This window comes from Dendrobates tinctorius, unplaced genomic scaffold (genome assembly GCF_039654945.1).
Source record: "Dendrobates tinctorius isolate UK_male_01 unplaced genomic scaffold, ASM3965494v1 ptg000342l, whole genome shotgun sequence".
NCBI lineage: Eukaryota > Metazoa > Chordata > Amphibia > Anura > Dendrobatidae > Dendrobates > Dendrobates tinctorius.
Window position 1 is genome coordinate 747293 of NW_027362008.1, and position 16896 is coordinate 764188.

Consider the following 16896-nt stretch of genomic DNA (forward strand, 5'->3'; position numbering starts at 1 on the left):
GCCCTCCAAAACCTGGACACAAACTGCACTCCTTGATCAGACACCACACTCAAGGGCACACCATGCAGCCAAACCACATGCTGCACAAACAACCTAAACAAGGTCTCTGCAGAGGTCAAAGCCACTATGGGTACGACGTGTGCTTGTTTAGAAAACCTGTCCGCCACCACCACCCATATGACAGTATTCCTCTTGGAAGAGGGAAGATTGGTGATAAAATCCATAGACAAATGTGCCAACGGTCTATCAGGAATTAGCAAAGGCACCAATTCCCTGGCTGGCTGGCTGTGGGAGCTCTTAGCACGGTCACAAACTTCACAGGCAGACACAAACTTCCTCACATCCGACGTAAGCGAGGACCACCAAAAAACCCTAGCAATGGCCCCACGAGTAGCCGAGATTACAGGATGTCCACTCAGAGCCGAGTCATGGAACTCCCGGAGAACCTCGAGATGAAACTGAATTGAAACAAACAGTTTATCCACCGGTTTAGACGGAAGAGCCTGTGACTCACCTTCTCGAATCTCCCGTTCCAACTCGACGACACATTAGCCACCACCACCCCGGGTTGAAGGATGGAAGTTCGGGGGGAGATACTGGATCCAGACTCTATGACAAGGCATCGGCCTTAACATTCTTGGACCCTGGACGAAAAGTGATCGAGAACTGGAACCGGGAAAAAAAAAACGCCCACCTAACCTGCCTCTTGTTCAATCTTTTAGTAGATACAATGTTATGAATGAGTCACCGAAGGAGGAAAAAACAAAAATACAAGCTAAGTCCAGAAAACCGGAGAGGTTGGTAGCTATCGGATTGCAGACCCCTGATCCTATTCACACAACTAACAGTAGCCGTGGGGGGTTCCTACGGTGCCCTAGACCCCTCGTTCACAGCCGGAGAACTAAATAAGCCTAAAGAAAGAAAAGGGGAAATCTAAACTGCCCCAGAGCAGACCCCAAAGCAATAGACAGCCCCCAACATGTATTGTCGGTGAAAAGCAGATGAAAACACAAACACAGACAGAAAGACAGGTTGAGCAAACGATGGGGCCCAACTAACTAAATAGGAAAGGACAGAAAAGATGCTGGCTGCAATCCGCAAAAATTCTGCCAAAATAATGTCCAACACGTCTGATAGAAAAAAGGCCCTGAAGTCACTAGACTTCAAAAACACTATATCAGCACTCAGGTATATTCTGAAGACTGAGCAAAAGATCAACTTGACCAGAGACAAAAATGGAGCTCAGCCTGTACCAACAAGGGCAGGCAGAACACAAACACTAAGTAAACAGACAATATCTCATGGAAAAATAAGAGAGCAAATACTTAGCTTTCAGAAGACAGGTACTGAACTGGTTTGCAAGAGCTCAGAGCAGAAAGGATCACCAGCACCCCTGTAGGGCGTCGGCTGCCTTATATCCACTCAGTGATTCCGGGTGTCCAATCAGGCTCCACCTGTTCAGATGACAGGTTCTTCCCAACCCAATCAATTTCACTACCTCTCTTCACCAGCAGAGGGAGTTCATCAGACATCAACGGTGAAGGGGAAAATGAACTCACAACATACAACGTATGCCAGATTCTTGTGATCGGTAACCACAATAATTGGATGCACTGCCCCCTCCTAAAAATGCCTCCATTCCTCAAAAGCCAAATTAACAGCCAGAAGTTCCCGATTGCCCACATCATAGTTCCTCCCTGCCGGGGAGAACTTCTTAGAAAAGAAGGCGCATGGACTCAGATTGGTCAATGGGACGGGCCCCTGAGACAACACCGCCCCCACCCCCACCTCTGAGGTGTCAACCTCTACCACAAAGTGTTCAGATGGATCTGGTTGAACCAGGACCGGGGCAGTCATGAAGCATTTTTTCAAAGACAAAAACGCCACTACAGCTGAGGCTGACCAGTTCTTCACATCAGCCCCCTTCTGTGTCAAATCAGTGAGGGGCTTGACCACTTGAGAGAAGCCCCTAATAAACCCCCCGATAATAACTGGCAAATCCCAAAAAGCTTTGAAGTCCTTTCAGATCACAGGGCTGTACCCAATCCACAATGGCCTGAACCTTCTTGGGATCCATACGAAACCCCTCGCCGGATACAATGAACCCCAAAAAAGACAGTTCCTGGACAAAAATGAGCATTTCTCTAACTTAGCAAAGAGCTTGTTCTCCTTGAGTTTCTGGAGAACTGCTAGAAGATGAGCAATATGGTCCTGCTTATCAGATGAATAAGCCAGAATATAATCTAAATATATAACCACAAACCACACAATGAAATCAGAGAACATATAATTGATGATGTTCTGGAAGACCGCTGGCGCATTGGTCAGACTGAATGGCATAACGAAATTTTCAAACAACCCCTCAGAAGTGAGAAACGCAGACTTCCACTCATCCCCCTTCCGTACCCAGATAATGTTATATGCCCCCGCAAGTCCAGCTTTGAAAACCATTTGGCCCCTCACAATTGGTTACACAAATCTGGAATGAGTGCAAGAGGGTATGTATTTCTTACAGTAATCTTATTAATTTCCCGAAAGTCGAGGCATGGGCGGAGACCACCGTCTTTTTTTTAACAAAAAAGAATCCTGCAGCTACAGGAGACACAGAAGGGCGGATATGATCCTTGCGGAGACGCTCAGATATATATTCCTTCATGGCGGCCAGAAAGGTTGAATAATCTGGCCTTAGGCAATTTAGCCCCAGGAATCAGGCCAATCACACAATCAAAAGGGCGGTGCGGTGGTAACCCCTCAGCCTCACTTTCGGGTACTCCGGAATACCCTCCAGACCGACGGACGACACAGATGCAGACATCAGACATTTATTTACACAATTTGTACCCCACTTAACAATCTCTCGGGCCTCCCAGTCAATGACTGGATTATGACATTGCAACCAAGGGAACCCCAGAACCAACCCGGCAGTGAGGTTGTCCAGAACAAAACAGGCTATGCGCTCCAAATGAACAGAGCCCACCTTAAGGATGAATTCTTTAGAAATGGAACGGATCCCATCCTTGGTGAGAGGTGTAGAGTCAATAGCCACAACCTTCATGGGCGTCCCCAACCTGACTGTCCCTTTCTCACAATGTGCAATCAATTTAGAGTCCGATTCACTGAGGACCCGTAATATACAAAAGCAAAAGAGGGAATAAAACAATTGTTCACACCAATTTCTACTTTCAGCTAAAATTGGAAAACTGTGGAAAAAAGTACCTGAGGGTCTAGGTAGCTGCCATGGAGAGCCGAGGGAGACGGAGCTAACAACCCGATGGAAGCGCGGGATCCGAAGCACGAGACCATAGTGTAGTCAGAGGTGAGCCGAGGGTCGGAAGCCAGACGGGAGGAGGTGAACCAAAGGGCTAGACGGGAGAGTAGTCGGGTGAGCCGAGAGGTCAAGGAACCAGGAAAGACGGAACAGTACAGAAGCGTAAGACAGAAGCAATAGTCAGGGGAGAAACCGGGTCATACACAGCAGAGCTCAGTCAAACAGAGGCACAACGATTACAGATAACCTGGGTCAACTCCTCTAGCCGAGTAAACGGAAGTATCACCGATACCGGACCCAGAAAACACCAGAATTAAATAGGAGCCCCAGAACCAAAGAGAGGCAAACTAAATTAACCCTGACCTGTGTTATGGATCTGCAACACAGGACTAGGGTAGAAGGGGGAAAACTGACCCTGCACTATGACTAGGCTGATGCCCTACGATGGAGTGGGCGACCCATTTCTTGCAAATTGACCCACCGACGATTCAAGGTAAATCTCAAGCGACGACCTATACATAGGAGGAGGGGGGTCCCTGAAAGATCTAAGGACTGGGTACAAAAACGGGTCACCTAATAGAAAACACAGAGAAGGCTGCAGAAACCAACGGAAAACAGAAACTAAGACTAGCAGAACCAGAGGTCCCAGCACTGCACAAATTACACACACAGAAGGCAAAGCAAAGCAGTAAGGCAGAACTCAAGCGGATTAACACTGTTGTCCAGCAAGGACTGGGAGGCAGGTGCTGGTTAATAAAGAGTGATACAAACACCTGACCCAAGACAAACCCAACACCAAAGACCAGCAGCCAGAACACCACAAGAAAATAGCGGATAGTCAAAAACTAAACAGATTCTAACAACCTGACCAGGACGGAGACAGAAACACCCCGTCCTGAGTCATGACACTGACCATGAAGTGATGGGACCTGAGCTCATCTTACATTTTTCTTTTTAGGGTGAAGATCTGATTGATATTTAGGTTGAGATTATACATGGAGCACAAGAAGCGATCGCAATATGGGCCGATCAGCAAGGTGAGGAGGGGAGACTGTCATGTTTGTTCTGTGATCACCTACTACTACTCCCATGATCTCATCATCACATGACACCATCTATTCCATCACTGTGTGTTTCCTACAGATGGGCTCGTGGAAAGAAATCCACCAGAGAGATGTCCCCATCCTCTGTATACCCAGGACTGTCCAGAGGAGAAGCACCACATCCTGGAGGATCATCAGGTAGACGGCGCTGAGCCCTGTACCGGATGTGTATATGGGGGGACATTTCTGATCGAGGTCATAGATGTCACAGATTTTGGTGGTTTCTTGTATTGTGCTGATTGTTACATCTGATATATCAGGAGGAAGATCCGACTAAGAATAAAGTGAAGGATGAGACAGAAGAAGAAGTGATAACGAGGTGGGATCAGCTGTGTGTGAGTGACGTGAAGGAGGAGATTCCGGGAGATGTTTCCACAGGTATGTGATAATGGCCGGCGCATGATGATGATAACAGGCGTGCGATGATGATGATGAGCAGAGCGTGATGATGATGATGAGCAGTATTTGATGATGATGTCTGGCGTGTGATGATGACCAGTGTGTGATGATGATGACCGGTGTGGCATGATGATGATGACAGGTGTGTGAAAATGACGATGTCTGGTGCGTGATGATGTCCGGCACGTGATGATGATGATCACTGTGTGATGATGATGACTGGCACGGGATGATGATGACCGGTGTGTGGTATCGTGTGGAGTCTCTGGAGCAGTGAAGTTTTATCCGCTGTCCACATGACAGCAGAAGCGTCTGGTGATGGTGATGATAGAAAGCACAAATTTAGTTTTCCTTTACCTTTGTGAATATTACTTCCATCCTTTCCGTCCATATTTTTCTTCCACAAGTCCCGTGCTGCCATATAAATAACTGAGCTTGCGATTTAGATGGAACCTCTGGCAGATGATTCCCTATAATGAGGCAGATGGAGACACTGTGGACGCCATAGAACCGGTGGTCCGTCAGTGTCCATCTTTTCAAGCCTGCATAAAAGTGCGGTCGGCCACAGTTTTGTGCATCTCTGACAAGACAGACAACGCTCAACAAAGGCTAGACAGTAACTGTGCTGCCCCATTAGTGATTGAATCCCTCGAGGATTCATCTGGATTACGTATTTTGTATATTTAGATGGAAACTCCAATGTAAGTGCTCAGCGTAGAGTGCAGGATAAATGTGAATCAAAATGTTCTGTAAAATTTTTTCAGAGCTATTGCAGTCTTCTAAGGTTTCCTTTGATGCCCTGGGGCATACTGAGGACATGATTATGGTGTGTGGCTTGTGGCAATGTCACCAGTTTTTAAGTGTTTATTCACTTTACCCGTCATTGTGTTATTGTTATGGCATGTAGCTTTCTTCCTTATTACTAGAGTTGAGCGAAACAGGTCGGTCAGATTCAAAAATCGCCGACTTTCGCCAAAGTCGGGTTTCGCCGATCGAAACCCGACCCTAGTGTGAGGTCGGCCACGAGGTCGCCAATAAGCGCGCCAAAGTCGCGTTTCAAATGATGCTTTCAGCGCCTTTTCTCACCCAATGATGGAGGATGCACACTGTGGGCAACGTGATGACATGCGCAGCGGCCAGCACCATCTTTGAGAAGGGCATGCAAGTGATTGGCTGGCTTTGTGTGGCGTCACAGTGGGTATAAAAGGCTGTGAACGCCGACCACCATCTTACTTCTGCCGATCTTACAAAAGGGAGAGGTGCTGCTGCTGATTCTGAACAGGGAGAGCGTTAGGCAGGGAAGAAGAAAAAAAAACTGCTTCTGCTGATAGCGCTTTTCACTGTACAGTTAGTTTGCAGTGAAAGGGGAGGATTTTTGTTGTGTGCAGCAGCGCTGGTGGTGATTAGGCTGCCTTTTAAGGCTACCTGCTAGCTGCATTGCTGTGTGAACACTGCTGTTCAAACTGCTTTTTTCAAAGCACTCCAAATTTTATTATTTTGTCCTGGTGAGTTACTGAGCGTTCATTTTTTCACACACCGTCTAGCGGTGTACGCTCCTCACACACTACCGTGTACCGGCTGGTATCACGGACAAATAGAAGCTATCTGGGTGTGACTCTGGAAGAAAAAGCCGAGGAGTCAGTCCGTTTTTCCAGACCTATACCTTAGAGTTGTGTCCGTTTTTCAAACAGTTTTGTATATTTGCTGTTTGATTACAGTCAAAACTAGACAGAGACAGCGTGTCAGTCCGTACACAAATACACGGAGCTTGACAATTTTCCGTACAATCACCATTTAGCAGTGTACGCTCCTCACACACTACCGTGTACCGGCTGGTATCACGGACAAATAGAAGCTATCTGGGTGTGACTCTGGAAAAAAAAAACCGAGGAGTTTTTCCATTTTTCCAGACCTACACCTTAGTCGTGTCCGTTTTTCAAACAGTTTCGTATATCTGCTGTTTGATTACGGTCTAAACTAGACAGAGACAGCGTGTGTCAGTCTATATACAAATACACGGAGCTTGACAATTTTCCTTACACACATCGTATAGAGCTGTCCGATTCTCCAACAGTATTGTATATCTGCCGTTCGCATTACAGTCACTTTTATACCTAGTCAGCGTGTGTGTGTGTGACACTCCGTAAATACATACACGGAGATTGTTAGTTGCACAAAAATCATCTACAGCTGTACACTTCTGATACAGTTCCGTATATCTGCTTGTTGGATTACGGTCCAATACATACTGTGACTAACATAATATATACATTGATTTAATTTAATACACCTTACACAGCTGGACGCTTCTCATACAGTACCATCTCTTGGCGTTCCAAGGTCAGGGACAGTGTTTGTGCGTGACTGTAGGGATGTGGATTTGCCAGAAACTGCTCCTCCACCCACCACGGGCAGTGCATCATTGACACCTGGAACATTGTCCCACATGTGCGATTATGCCTTGCGGATCCTACAAAGGGACCCCCGCATTGCCAAAATGATGAGGGATGACGACTACTGGCTGGCCAGCATCCTCGATCCACTCTACAAAGGCAAATTACACAACATCATGCCACAGGAGAACCTAGAGATAATATTGGCAAACAAACAAGCAACTCTGGTAAACCGTTTGTTTGAGGCTTTCCCAGCACACAGCAGCGGTGCTGGTTCTCCCACGAGCCGTAGTGGGCACAATGGAAGAAGTGTTCGTGGTGCACACAGCAGAAGTGGCGTTGGTGACGGGGTTTAATGACCATGTTGTGGAATGATTTCTCAAGTACCGCTCTCACGACTGGTAATACTGCATCAATTAAAAGTGACAGGAGGCAGCAGTTGTCAACGATGGTTACAAACTACTTTTCCCCCCATATCGATGTTCTCCCTCACAGGTCATTCCCCTTTGACTATTGGGCCTCTAAACTGGACGCCTGGCCCGAATTGGCACAATATGCCTTACAGGAGCTCGCTTGCCAGCTGCAAGTGTGCTATCGGAAAGAGTCTTCAGTGCTGGTGGATCAATCCTGACAGAAAAAAGGGCCCGTCTGTCGACCCAAAATGTTGATGATCTAACCTTCATTAAAATGAACCATGCATGGGTTTCAAAGGATTTTGTCCCACCTTCCCCTGATGACACAGAGGTTACCAGAAAAGTGCCTCGGTTTTTTCCTCCTTCCTCGGACTTGCCCAATTACGCCCTTTGCAGCAGCTGAATGTCCAGCCAACACATCTACATACGCCAATTTTTAAACCTCCCTAACTGGGCTGCCCACCCCCTCCCCCAATGGCTGGGGTCAAGACCTGGCGCACCCAGGCAAGTGCCGTTGCTCTGAACAGGTGGATGGGCCCACTGATGGCCGACAGCAATGGCACAGGGCCCCTCATAGTACAAAACAGTGTCTCAGACGGTGGGAGGGCCCACTCGCCATCAGACACACCAGCGTACTATGAGGGGCCCTGTGCCAGTACCGTCGACTACGATTGTGCCCCCCCTGCTTGGTCATGGCCACAACACTTGCAAGTTGCAATACTTACCTCTCCCTGCTCCACTGCTGTGTAGTCTGTGCAGTTAAATCCTTAACGGACGGCCACTAGAAATTTGGTGTATTGATCAATGATGGTTAAGATGTAGCTATGGTCTGTCCTGCTGGCCTCTACCTTCAGATGATCAATGGCTACCATTTGTAATGGACGTCAACTTACAAGCAGATGCAGTGGTGGTTTATGATCACCTTTCACAGTTGTGATAGTCACAGACATGTGACATTCCTGCCACCATTTTTCAATGTCTCCTCTCATGCCAATCCAATAGAATCACCTACGGCCTGTGGCTTCTGTCTTTTGCACTCCAAAATGACCAGACACATCATGATAGGCAGTGAGGACCATGGATACATCTCTCCCTGTGATCACAATTTGATGGAGACGAGTAACGGTGATGTGATCCACGCTACTGCGATAAAGAAATCTTTTCTTCACAAAGAACCTTTTTCGCTTTCTCCACAGACACAGTAATTGAGGGTCTGCATTGCCTCTGCAACATCTACCGGGAGGTTTTCCCGAGATGAGCAATTCCAAAATTTCGGCTAACACTCGACTTTGCGTCTATACTTGTATCCATGTAGTTTCCAGTAGCGGAGATTCTTGACTGGCTTACTGAGATTGAAATATATACGAAGATTTAAAAGTACCACAACACTGTACACTTTTTCCCTTTTTCTACTTTTGTAATTCTGGTGTAATACATAGTGAGCCTGTGAGTGTCTGACTCCGGAAGTATAGACGGAAATATAACCCTAGACGGGATACACCTGGTATGTGCTGATACAGTACCTTGTTTCAAAAATTTGTATTAAGGTATCATCTGTAGGATAACCAACTGTGGGGGGGGACCCTCTTCTTGCCGCAAACAAACACGAGACTGAGACAGAGTTTATATTGAACAGGTCCGTTTTTAGTGCCCATCCTTCTGTCGACAGCAGCAATTCACCACAGCCGTTTCACATTTCTCTGTACACAGGCCCCGGTACCTTCACTTCCTTTGTAACTATAATCGTGGCATCCTCTGTGGCTCTTCCGCTGTGGCTGGCCTAGGCCCAACCACCACAGCGCTGCACCAGTCTGAGCACACCGTCCGTATGATAGCCCCAGACTGTCTTCGTCTGCGGCTACCGTCCTCTGGGCCACCCCCCCGTGACCGCCTGAACTGTCAGTCGGTCCTCTCTGGAGCCTTTCCACTGTCTCTATTTCCTCAGCAGAACTTCCTCTTTACTGTGCTTCCTTCGCTGACTGACTATTCCAGAACCTTCCCTCAGCCTTTTATACTTCCAGTTCTGGTAACTCCACCCACCATCACCTAACAGTTTCTCTGACCAATGGCAGCTATTCAGTCCCACTCCTACACTCTCCACTGCCCTCCAATGGGCAAGCTAAAACACTGCACCCTTTCTCTTTATCTTAGCGGTTTCACACCTACACTGCGTTACACCTCTGCTTCTCACTACAGGCTGGTTTGTCTGTCAGTCCACCTTCCCTACATCATCCATAGTGAGTGAGCGTGTGTGGGTTACACCTTCTATATTTATGGTGAATTGGAGAAACAAATTTTTACACTATACTCGATACAGCTTGTATCTTGTTATACAGTGCCTTTGTTCGACATTTAGCATTACGGTCAAATCCATACTGTGTAAGCGTCTGAGAGTGACTACGGGACTATTTATACAAAGATTTCAATTGTACCCTAAAAAATATATACTTGCTATCTTGTTATCCAGGACCTTTTTTACAACATTTTTTATAAAACACTTTCTAGAAAACACTGGCGATTGTCTAAACGCTGTGTCTAATATCATGTCCTCACTATATCTGAAACTGAACCTGTCAAAGACTGAACTCCTGGTGTTTCCTCCCGCTACTAATGTACCTATACCCGACATTGCTACTTCTGTGTGTGGTTCCACTATTACTCCCCAGCAACAGGCCCGCTGTCTTGGGGTCATACTTGATTCCGAGCTTTCCTTTGCCCCCCACATTCGATCACTGGCTCGCTCTTGTCATCTGCACCTCAAAAACATTTCTAGAATTCGACCTTTTCTTACTTTTGACTCTGCAAAAACTCTTACTGTTTCTCTTATTCATTCTCGTCTCGACTATTGTAACTCTCTTCTAATCGGTCTCCCTCTTACCAAACTCTCCCCTCTCCAATCTGTCTTGAATGCTGCAGCCAGGATCATATTCCTCACCAATCGTTACACCGATGCCTCTACCTTGTGCCAGTCATTACACTGGCTACCCATCCACTCCAGAATTCAGTATAAACTTATTACCCTCACCCACAAAGCCCTCCATGGCTCAGCACCACCCTACATCTCCTCCCTTGTTTCAGTATACCACCCTACCCGCGCCCTCCGTTCTGCTGATGACCTGAGGTTAGTATCCTCAATAGTCAGAACCTCCCACTCCCGTCTCCAAGACTTTACACGTGCCGCGCCAATTCTTTGGAATGCACTTCCCAGGTCAATACGATTAGTCCCCAATCCCCACAATTTTAAGCGTGTCCTGAAAACGCATTTATTCAGACTGGCCTATCGCCTCAACACATTAACCTAACCTATCCCTGTGTGGCAGAGCCAAAAGTTTTACCACAACCAGGTTCCCAGCATCATGTTCCCACATGCTTTATGCATCCATTAGCCCTCTGTGTCTGTACTGTTACACACTTAACATTATGGCTGGTCCATACAATCAGAGCAACTGTTACCACCCACCTTTCGTGTCTACCTCTTTCCTCATAGACTGTAAGCTTGCGAGCAGGGCCCTCACTCCTCTTGGTATTTGTTATAATCTACTGTATGTGATTATTGTTATGCTGTAATGTCTATTGTCTGTACAAATCCCCTCTGAAATGTAAAGTGCTGCTGAATATGTCGGCGCTATAAAAATAAAATTTATTATTATTATTATTATTATTATGGTCAAAACCAAACTGAGTGAGCGTCTGAGGGTGACTACGGAAATATATACCGTATTTTTCCGACCATAAGATGCACTTTTTTCCCCCAAAATTTTGGGGGAAAGTGGGGGGTGCGTCTTATGGTCGCAATATACTAACCTGCGGTGCGGTGGTGGCAGTGGGCGGGGCTCTGCTGTGCGGGGGTGGCGGCGGGCTGTGCTCCGGTGCAGGGGCGGCGGCTCTGCCGGCATTTCCTCGCAGCCCAGAGGCCCCCGCACATCCCTTGCTGGCCGCCGCCATGTTGCGGTGGCCTCCGGGAACATGGACTCCGGAAAGATGGCCACCGGTCCGGGGACGGCGCATGCGCGGGTTCAGATCTCGTCCCGAGATCCAAATCTCGGCAGCGAGATCTCGACACCCGAGATCTCGGGACGAGATCTGAACCCACGCATGCGCCGTCCCCAGACCGCCAGCCTTCTTTCCGGCATCCATGTTCCCGGAGGCCACCGCAACATGGCGGCGGCCAGCAAGGGATGTGCGGGGGCCTCCGGGCTGCGAGGAAATGCCGGCGGAGCCGCCTCCCCTGCATCGGAGCACAGCCCGCCGCCACCCTCACCCCGCAGAGCCCACCTGCCCCAGCTCAGCACAGGCCACCTGCCCCAGCAAAGCTGCCCCAGCACAGCTGCCCCTGCCCCAGCCCCTGCACAGCTGCCCCTGCCCCAGCACAGCTGCCCCAGCACAGCCCACCTGCCCCAGCCCCAGAGCAGCTGCCCCAGCACAACCAACCTGCCCCAGCACAGAGCCGCCACCGCACGAGACTGGACCACTGAATGACCCCTGTGACTACTCCGCCACCTGTGCCGGATCCCTTCCCAGGTAAGCTGAATTCGGACTGTAAGACAGACCCCCATTTGACACATTATTATTTTTTTCCCTATTTTCCTTCTGAAAATTGGGATGCGTCTTATGGTCCGGTGCGTCTTATAGTCCGAAAAATACGGTACCGATATTTTCAATTTGGCCAACACTGTATAGAGCAGAACGCTTCTGATATACAGTAGTAACCTTTTTAGCTATTTAGATTCTGGTGTAATCCATAATGAGCCTGTAAATGTCTGTCTGTTACTCCGGCAATATATTTGGAACTTTAAGATTACCCCAACACTGTATACAGCTGTACGCTTGTGTTACATAACCCATTTACAGCTTTTCATATTCTTGTGTAATCCATACTGGGCCTGAGAGCATTTGTGTCTGCCTCCTGAAATGTATACGGAGAATCAGAATGTTTACACTATGCTATATATACCTTGTATCTGGTGATACTGTACCCTTTTTCAACTTATTTTATTGGGTAATCCATACTGAGCCTGTGAGCGTCTTTGTATGCCTCATGAAATATATACGGAGATTTACTGTTATCCATAGACTGTATAGAGCTGTACGCTTCTGATACAGTACCATATATCTGCTGGTATTTTGGGTCCATTTTCAAAAACATGAGGAAGTATGGTGGAAGAGGACGCGGATGTGGGCGTGGAGGGCCACCTGGTACTGATGGTGGTGCATCTGCTGGTAGTGCCAAAAACACAATAGCAGCTAAGGCAGGAGGTGTTGAGCCAGCGTCATGGTGTAGCTCTGGAAGGCCTGTAAGGCTCCCTTTTCTGGGAGTAGGTAGACTGCTTTTAAAGCCGGAGTATCAGGAACTGTTTGTGGCTTACATTGCTGAAACAGCCTCCAGCTCTATCGCCTCCTCTTCTGAAGTTGTAAAAAATGCAAGCACTGAGTCGTAACTGCAGGCTTCTGGTCAGGAGCAACCCCTTTCCTTGTGTCCTTCACCCACACCAAAAGTGAGGATGTGGAAGCACATACCTCAGATTACTCCATGGAGCTCTTTTCACATACCATGCCTGGGTTAATTAAAATTAGGGCCCATCATGTACTGGAGCAATGTAAATGGGGCAGATCAGACACTGGAGCAGCATCTAAGGGGCCCATTATACACTGGAGCACTACAAATGGGGCCCATTATATATGGAGCATTATTAGGGCACATGATATACTGGAGCATCATCCATGAGGCCCATCATGTACTGGAGCATTGTAAATGGGGCAGATCAGACACTGGAGCAGCATCTAAGGGGCCCATTATACACTGGAGCATTACAAATGGGGCCCATTATATATGGAGCTTTATTAGGGCCCATGATACACTGGAGCATCATCCATGAGGCCCACCATGTACTGGAGCATTGTAAATGGGGCAGATCAGACACTGGAGCAGCATCTAAGAGGCACATTATACACTGAAGCATTACAAATGGGGCCCATTATTTATGGAGCATTATTGGAGCCCATCATACACTGGAGCATCATCCATGAATCCATGAGGCCCATCATGTACTGGAGCATTGTAAATGGGGCAGATCAGACACTGAAGCAGCATCTAAGGGGTACATTATACACTGGAGCATTACAAATGGGGCCCATTATATATGGAGCATTATTAGGGGCCATGATACACTGGAGCATCATCCATGAGGCCCATCATGTACTGGAGCATTGTAAATGGGGCAGATCAGACACTGGAGCAGCATCTAAGGGGAACATTATACACTGGAGCATTACAAATGGGGCCCATTATATGTGGAGCATTATGTGGAGCTCATCAGATACCTTATGGAACATTATATGTGACTAATTATTTGGTATGGAGAAATATATGGGGCTCATTATTCTGTATGGCGCACAATGTGGTGGCCATAACACTGTATGGAATAGATCAGTCATGTCATGTAAGCAGTGAAGTATGTGTCATTGTACTATACCTATATTTCTGTGGCATATCGGAGCATCATGAGTTGTGGTATGTGTTAAAGGGGCGCACTGACACTCTTTGGCCCAGGGCACACGAAAACCTGGAGCCAGCCCTACCCCCCCACAACTTTAGCCAAATAAACCCCCAGTTTTCAATACGTAACTATTATTAGGAAGTAAATTAAGGTTGACAAGCTTCAGCTATAAGAATTGATGTTTTTGGCATTGAAATGGGCACTGTAGGTGTGTTTACTGTCTTCCACTCCCTGCCGACTTTGCTTCCCCATTGACTTGCATTGGGTTTCGTGTTTCAGTCGGCCTCCGACTTTTCCCTATAGTCAGCCGATTTCGTTCGACCCGACTTTTGCGAAAGTCGGGTTTCATGAAACCCGACTCGACCCGAAAAAAGGCAAAGTTGCTCATCTCTACTTATTACCGATACTTTCACTGACGTGAGTCTTCATTGTGAGCTCCATAAAATATATTTAGAAATCCCTTTAGTGTAGTTAGAAAAAATTCACATCCAATCTTTCTTCCTTATAGGAAATCCTTGTGAGAATAACGGTTTGTCACTAAATTGTAAGAAAGAAGATATCAGGAAGCAGTCCTGATGGCAGGTTCACTTTTAGAACTGTCTATTTGCTGTCTAATCTCTGCAACCCCTGATTTGTGCCAATGTCCCCAGTTTATAAGTGTTCTTCACTTTACCCGTCATTGTGTTAATGTTACGGCATGTAGTTGTCTTCCTTATTACTTTCACTGACGAGGGTCTTCATTGTGAGCTCCATAAAATAAATGTAGAAATCTATTTTGTGTTGTAGAAGAAATTCACATCCAATCTTTCTTCCTTATAGGATATCCTTGTGAGAATAACTGGTTATCACTAAATTGTAAAAAAGAAGATATCAGGAAGCAGTCTAATGGAGAAAACCTCATTACCCTTCATGGACCTCCTGGACTTCACAGCACTTCACTTTCTTATACTCCTCCTAATCATGAGGAACCCTCTCCTGAGCAATCTCACATTGTTACCACAATTCCAGGTGACAACGTGGATACAAGATTTCAGTGTGACAAGCAACTTACTACAAGGTCAGATTTTTTAACACATGGAAAACACAAAGGAGAGAAGCCATACTCCTGTTCAGAATGTGGGAAATGCTTTACAAATAAAACAAAATTTGTTACACATGAGAGAATTCACACAGGAGAGAAGCCATTTTCATGTTCGGAATGTGGGAAGGCCTTCACAGATAAAGGGAATCTTAATAAACATCAGAGAATTCATACAGGTGAGAAGCCGTATTCATGTTCAGAATGTGGGAAATCCTACACAGATAAAGGGAGTCTTATTAGACATCAGAGAATTCATACAGGAGAAAGGCCAGTTTCATGTTTGGAATGTGGGAAGGCCTTCGCAGATACAGGGAGTCTTATTAAACATCAGAGAATTCACACAGGAGAGAAGCCATTTTCATGTTCAGAGTGTGGGAAATGCTTTTTATATAAATCGCAAGTTGCTGTGCATGAGAGAATTCACACTGGAGAAAAGCCATATTCATGTTCAGAATGTGGGAAGGCCTTCACAAATAAAGGGAATCTTACTATACATCAGAGAATTCACAGAGGAGAGAAGCCGTATTCATGTTCAGAATGTGGGAAATGTTTTAGAAATAAATCCAATCTTGTAAAACATGAGAGAAGACATGCTGGAAAAAAACTGTAATTATGTTCTGTGTTTTATAAATTTTAATAAACATTGCTCATTATAAATGAGTACACCCCCTTTGATAAGATTTAATTAATATCTCACTGAAATTCAGAACCATTTTGCCAACACTAACTTTCATAGAACATTTTGTTGGGGAAATATAATGGAGCGGAGCTGTGGGTGTGTGGGGAGAATATGCTAGAGAGAAGTTGTGTGGGGGAATAAGATGAAGAGGAGCTGTTTGGGCAGAATATGACAGAGGAGCTGTGTGTGGGTGGAATATGATGCAGAGGAGTTGCGAGTGTGGGGGAAGTGTAACGGAGGAGCTGTGTGGGGGATATAACAAAGAGGAGCTGTGTGTGGGTAATATAACGGAGAGGAGCTCTGTGTGTCGGGAATATGACGGAGAGGAGTTTGTGCGTAAGGAATACAACAGAGAAGAGCAGTGTGTGGGGGTATATGATGGAGAGGAGCCGTGTGTGTATTAGCTTCAGTGATATCAACCTAGGAAAATGCCCCAGCACAAGAAGCGGTTAGTGCTAGGTTGATTGAACAGCTGTAGAGTGAGGAGTCCAGAGGATAAATACACAGCCTTAGGTCACACTAGAGAGGAATACGGACGAGTGAAAGGCGTTAAAAGCACGCATTACACACGGACAAATGATTCTCTATGGGGCAGCTCCCAACAGCCATATATTTCTCGACCGTATTCTACAGTCCGTGCCAATCGCAGCATGCTGCGATTGTCAGCGTACTACGGCCGTATTACGCCAATGCAAGTCTATGGGTGCGCAAAAAATACGGATTACACACGGACCACATGTGTGACTTGCGAGAAATACACAGGTCTTTTGGCTGGTGACAGGAAATGGGCCAATCCATCATCAGGAAGCCTAGACATGCAAATGAGCTCAAAAAGCGCTCCAGACATCCAGGAAGTACGCCTCCACGGAGTACAGCAGCGTCATGGCGCCATATTTCCTGAATGTGGAGATGCTCATTGTACTGGTGCAGGAGCGGCCAGAACTCTGGGACCAACGTGATGCCCATTATGCCAATCGGGCAAGAAAGGAGGCATCATGGAGGCGCATATGTCACCAGATGTTCCATGATTTTGGTGATCGGCCATGTGAGGAGCAGCAGAAAC

The 16896-nt window shown here is 46.7% G+C and overlaps 2 protein-coding genes across 2 annotated transcripts in view; both read left to right on the top strand.

Moving 5' to 3' along the window:
- Positions 1–4507, top strand: part of LOC141074946 (gastrula zinc finger protein XlCGF66.1-like) — a 45834-nt gene extending 41327 nt beyond the window's left edge. Inside the window, exons 6-7 of the mRNA XM_073562275.1 lie at positions 4227–4305; positions 4412–4507. Of these exons, the coding sequence (XP_073418376.1) occupies positions 4227–4250 (24 nt within the window). The 3' untranslated portion in view covers positions 4251–4305; positions 4412–4507. The remainder of the gene's footprint in view (positions 1–4226; positions 4306–4411) is intronic.
- The window catches only part of LOC141074952 (uncharacterized), a 156643-nt gene extending 140811 nt beyond the window's left edge, over positions 1–15832 (top strand). The window contains 1 exon segment of the mRNA XM_073562281.1: positions 15166–15832. Coding sequence (XP_073418382.1) covers positions 15166–15764 — 599 coding nt within the window. The 3' untranslated portion in view covers positions 15765–15832.
- Positions 15833–16896: the final 1064 nt, after the last annotated feature.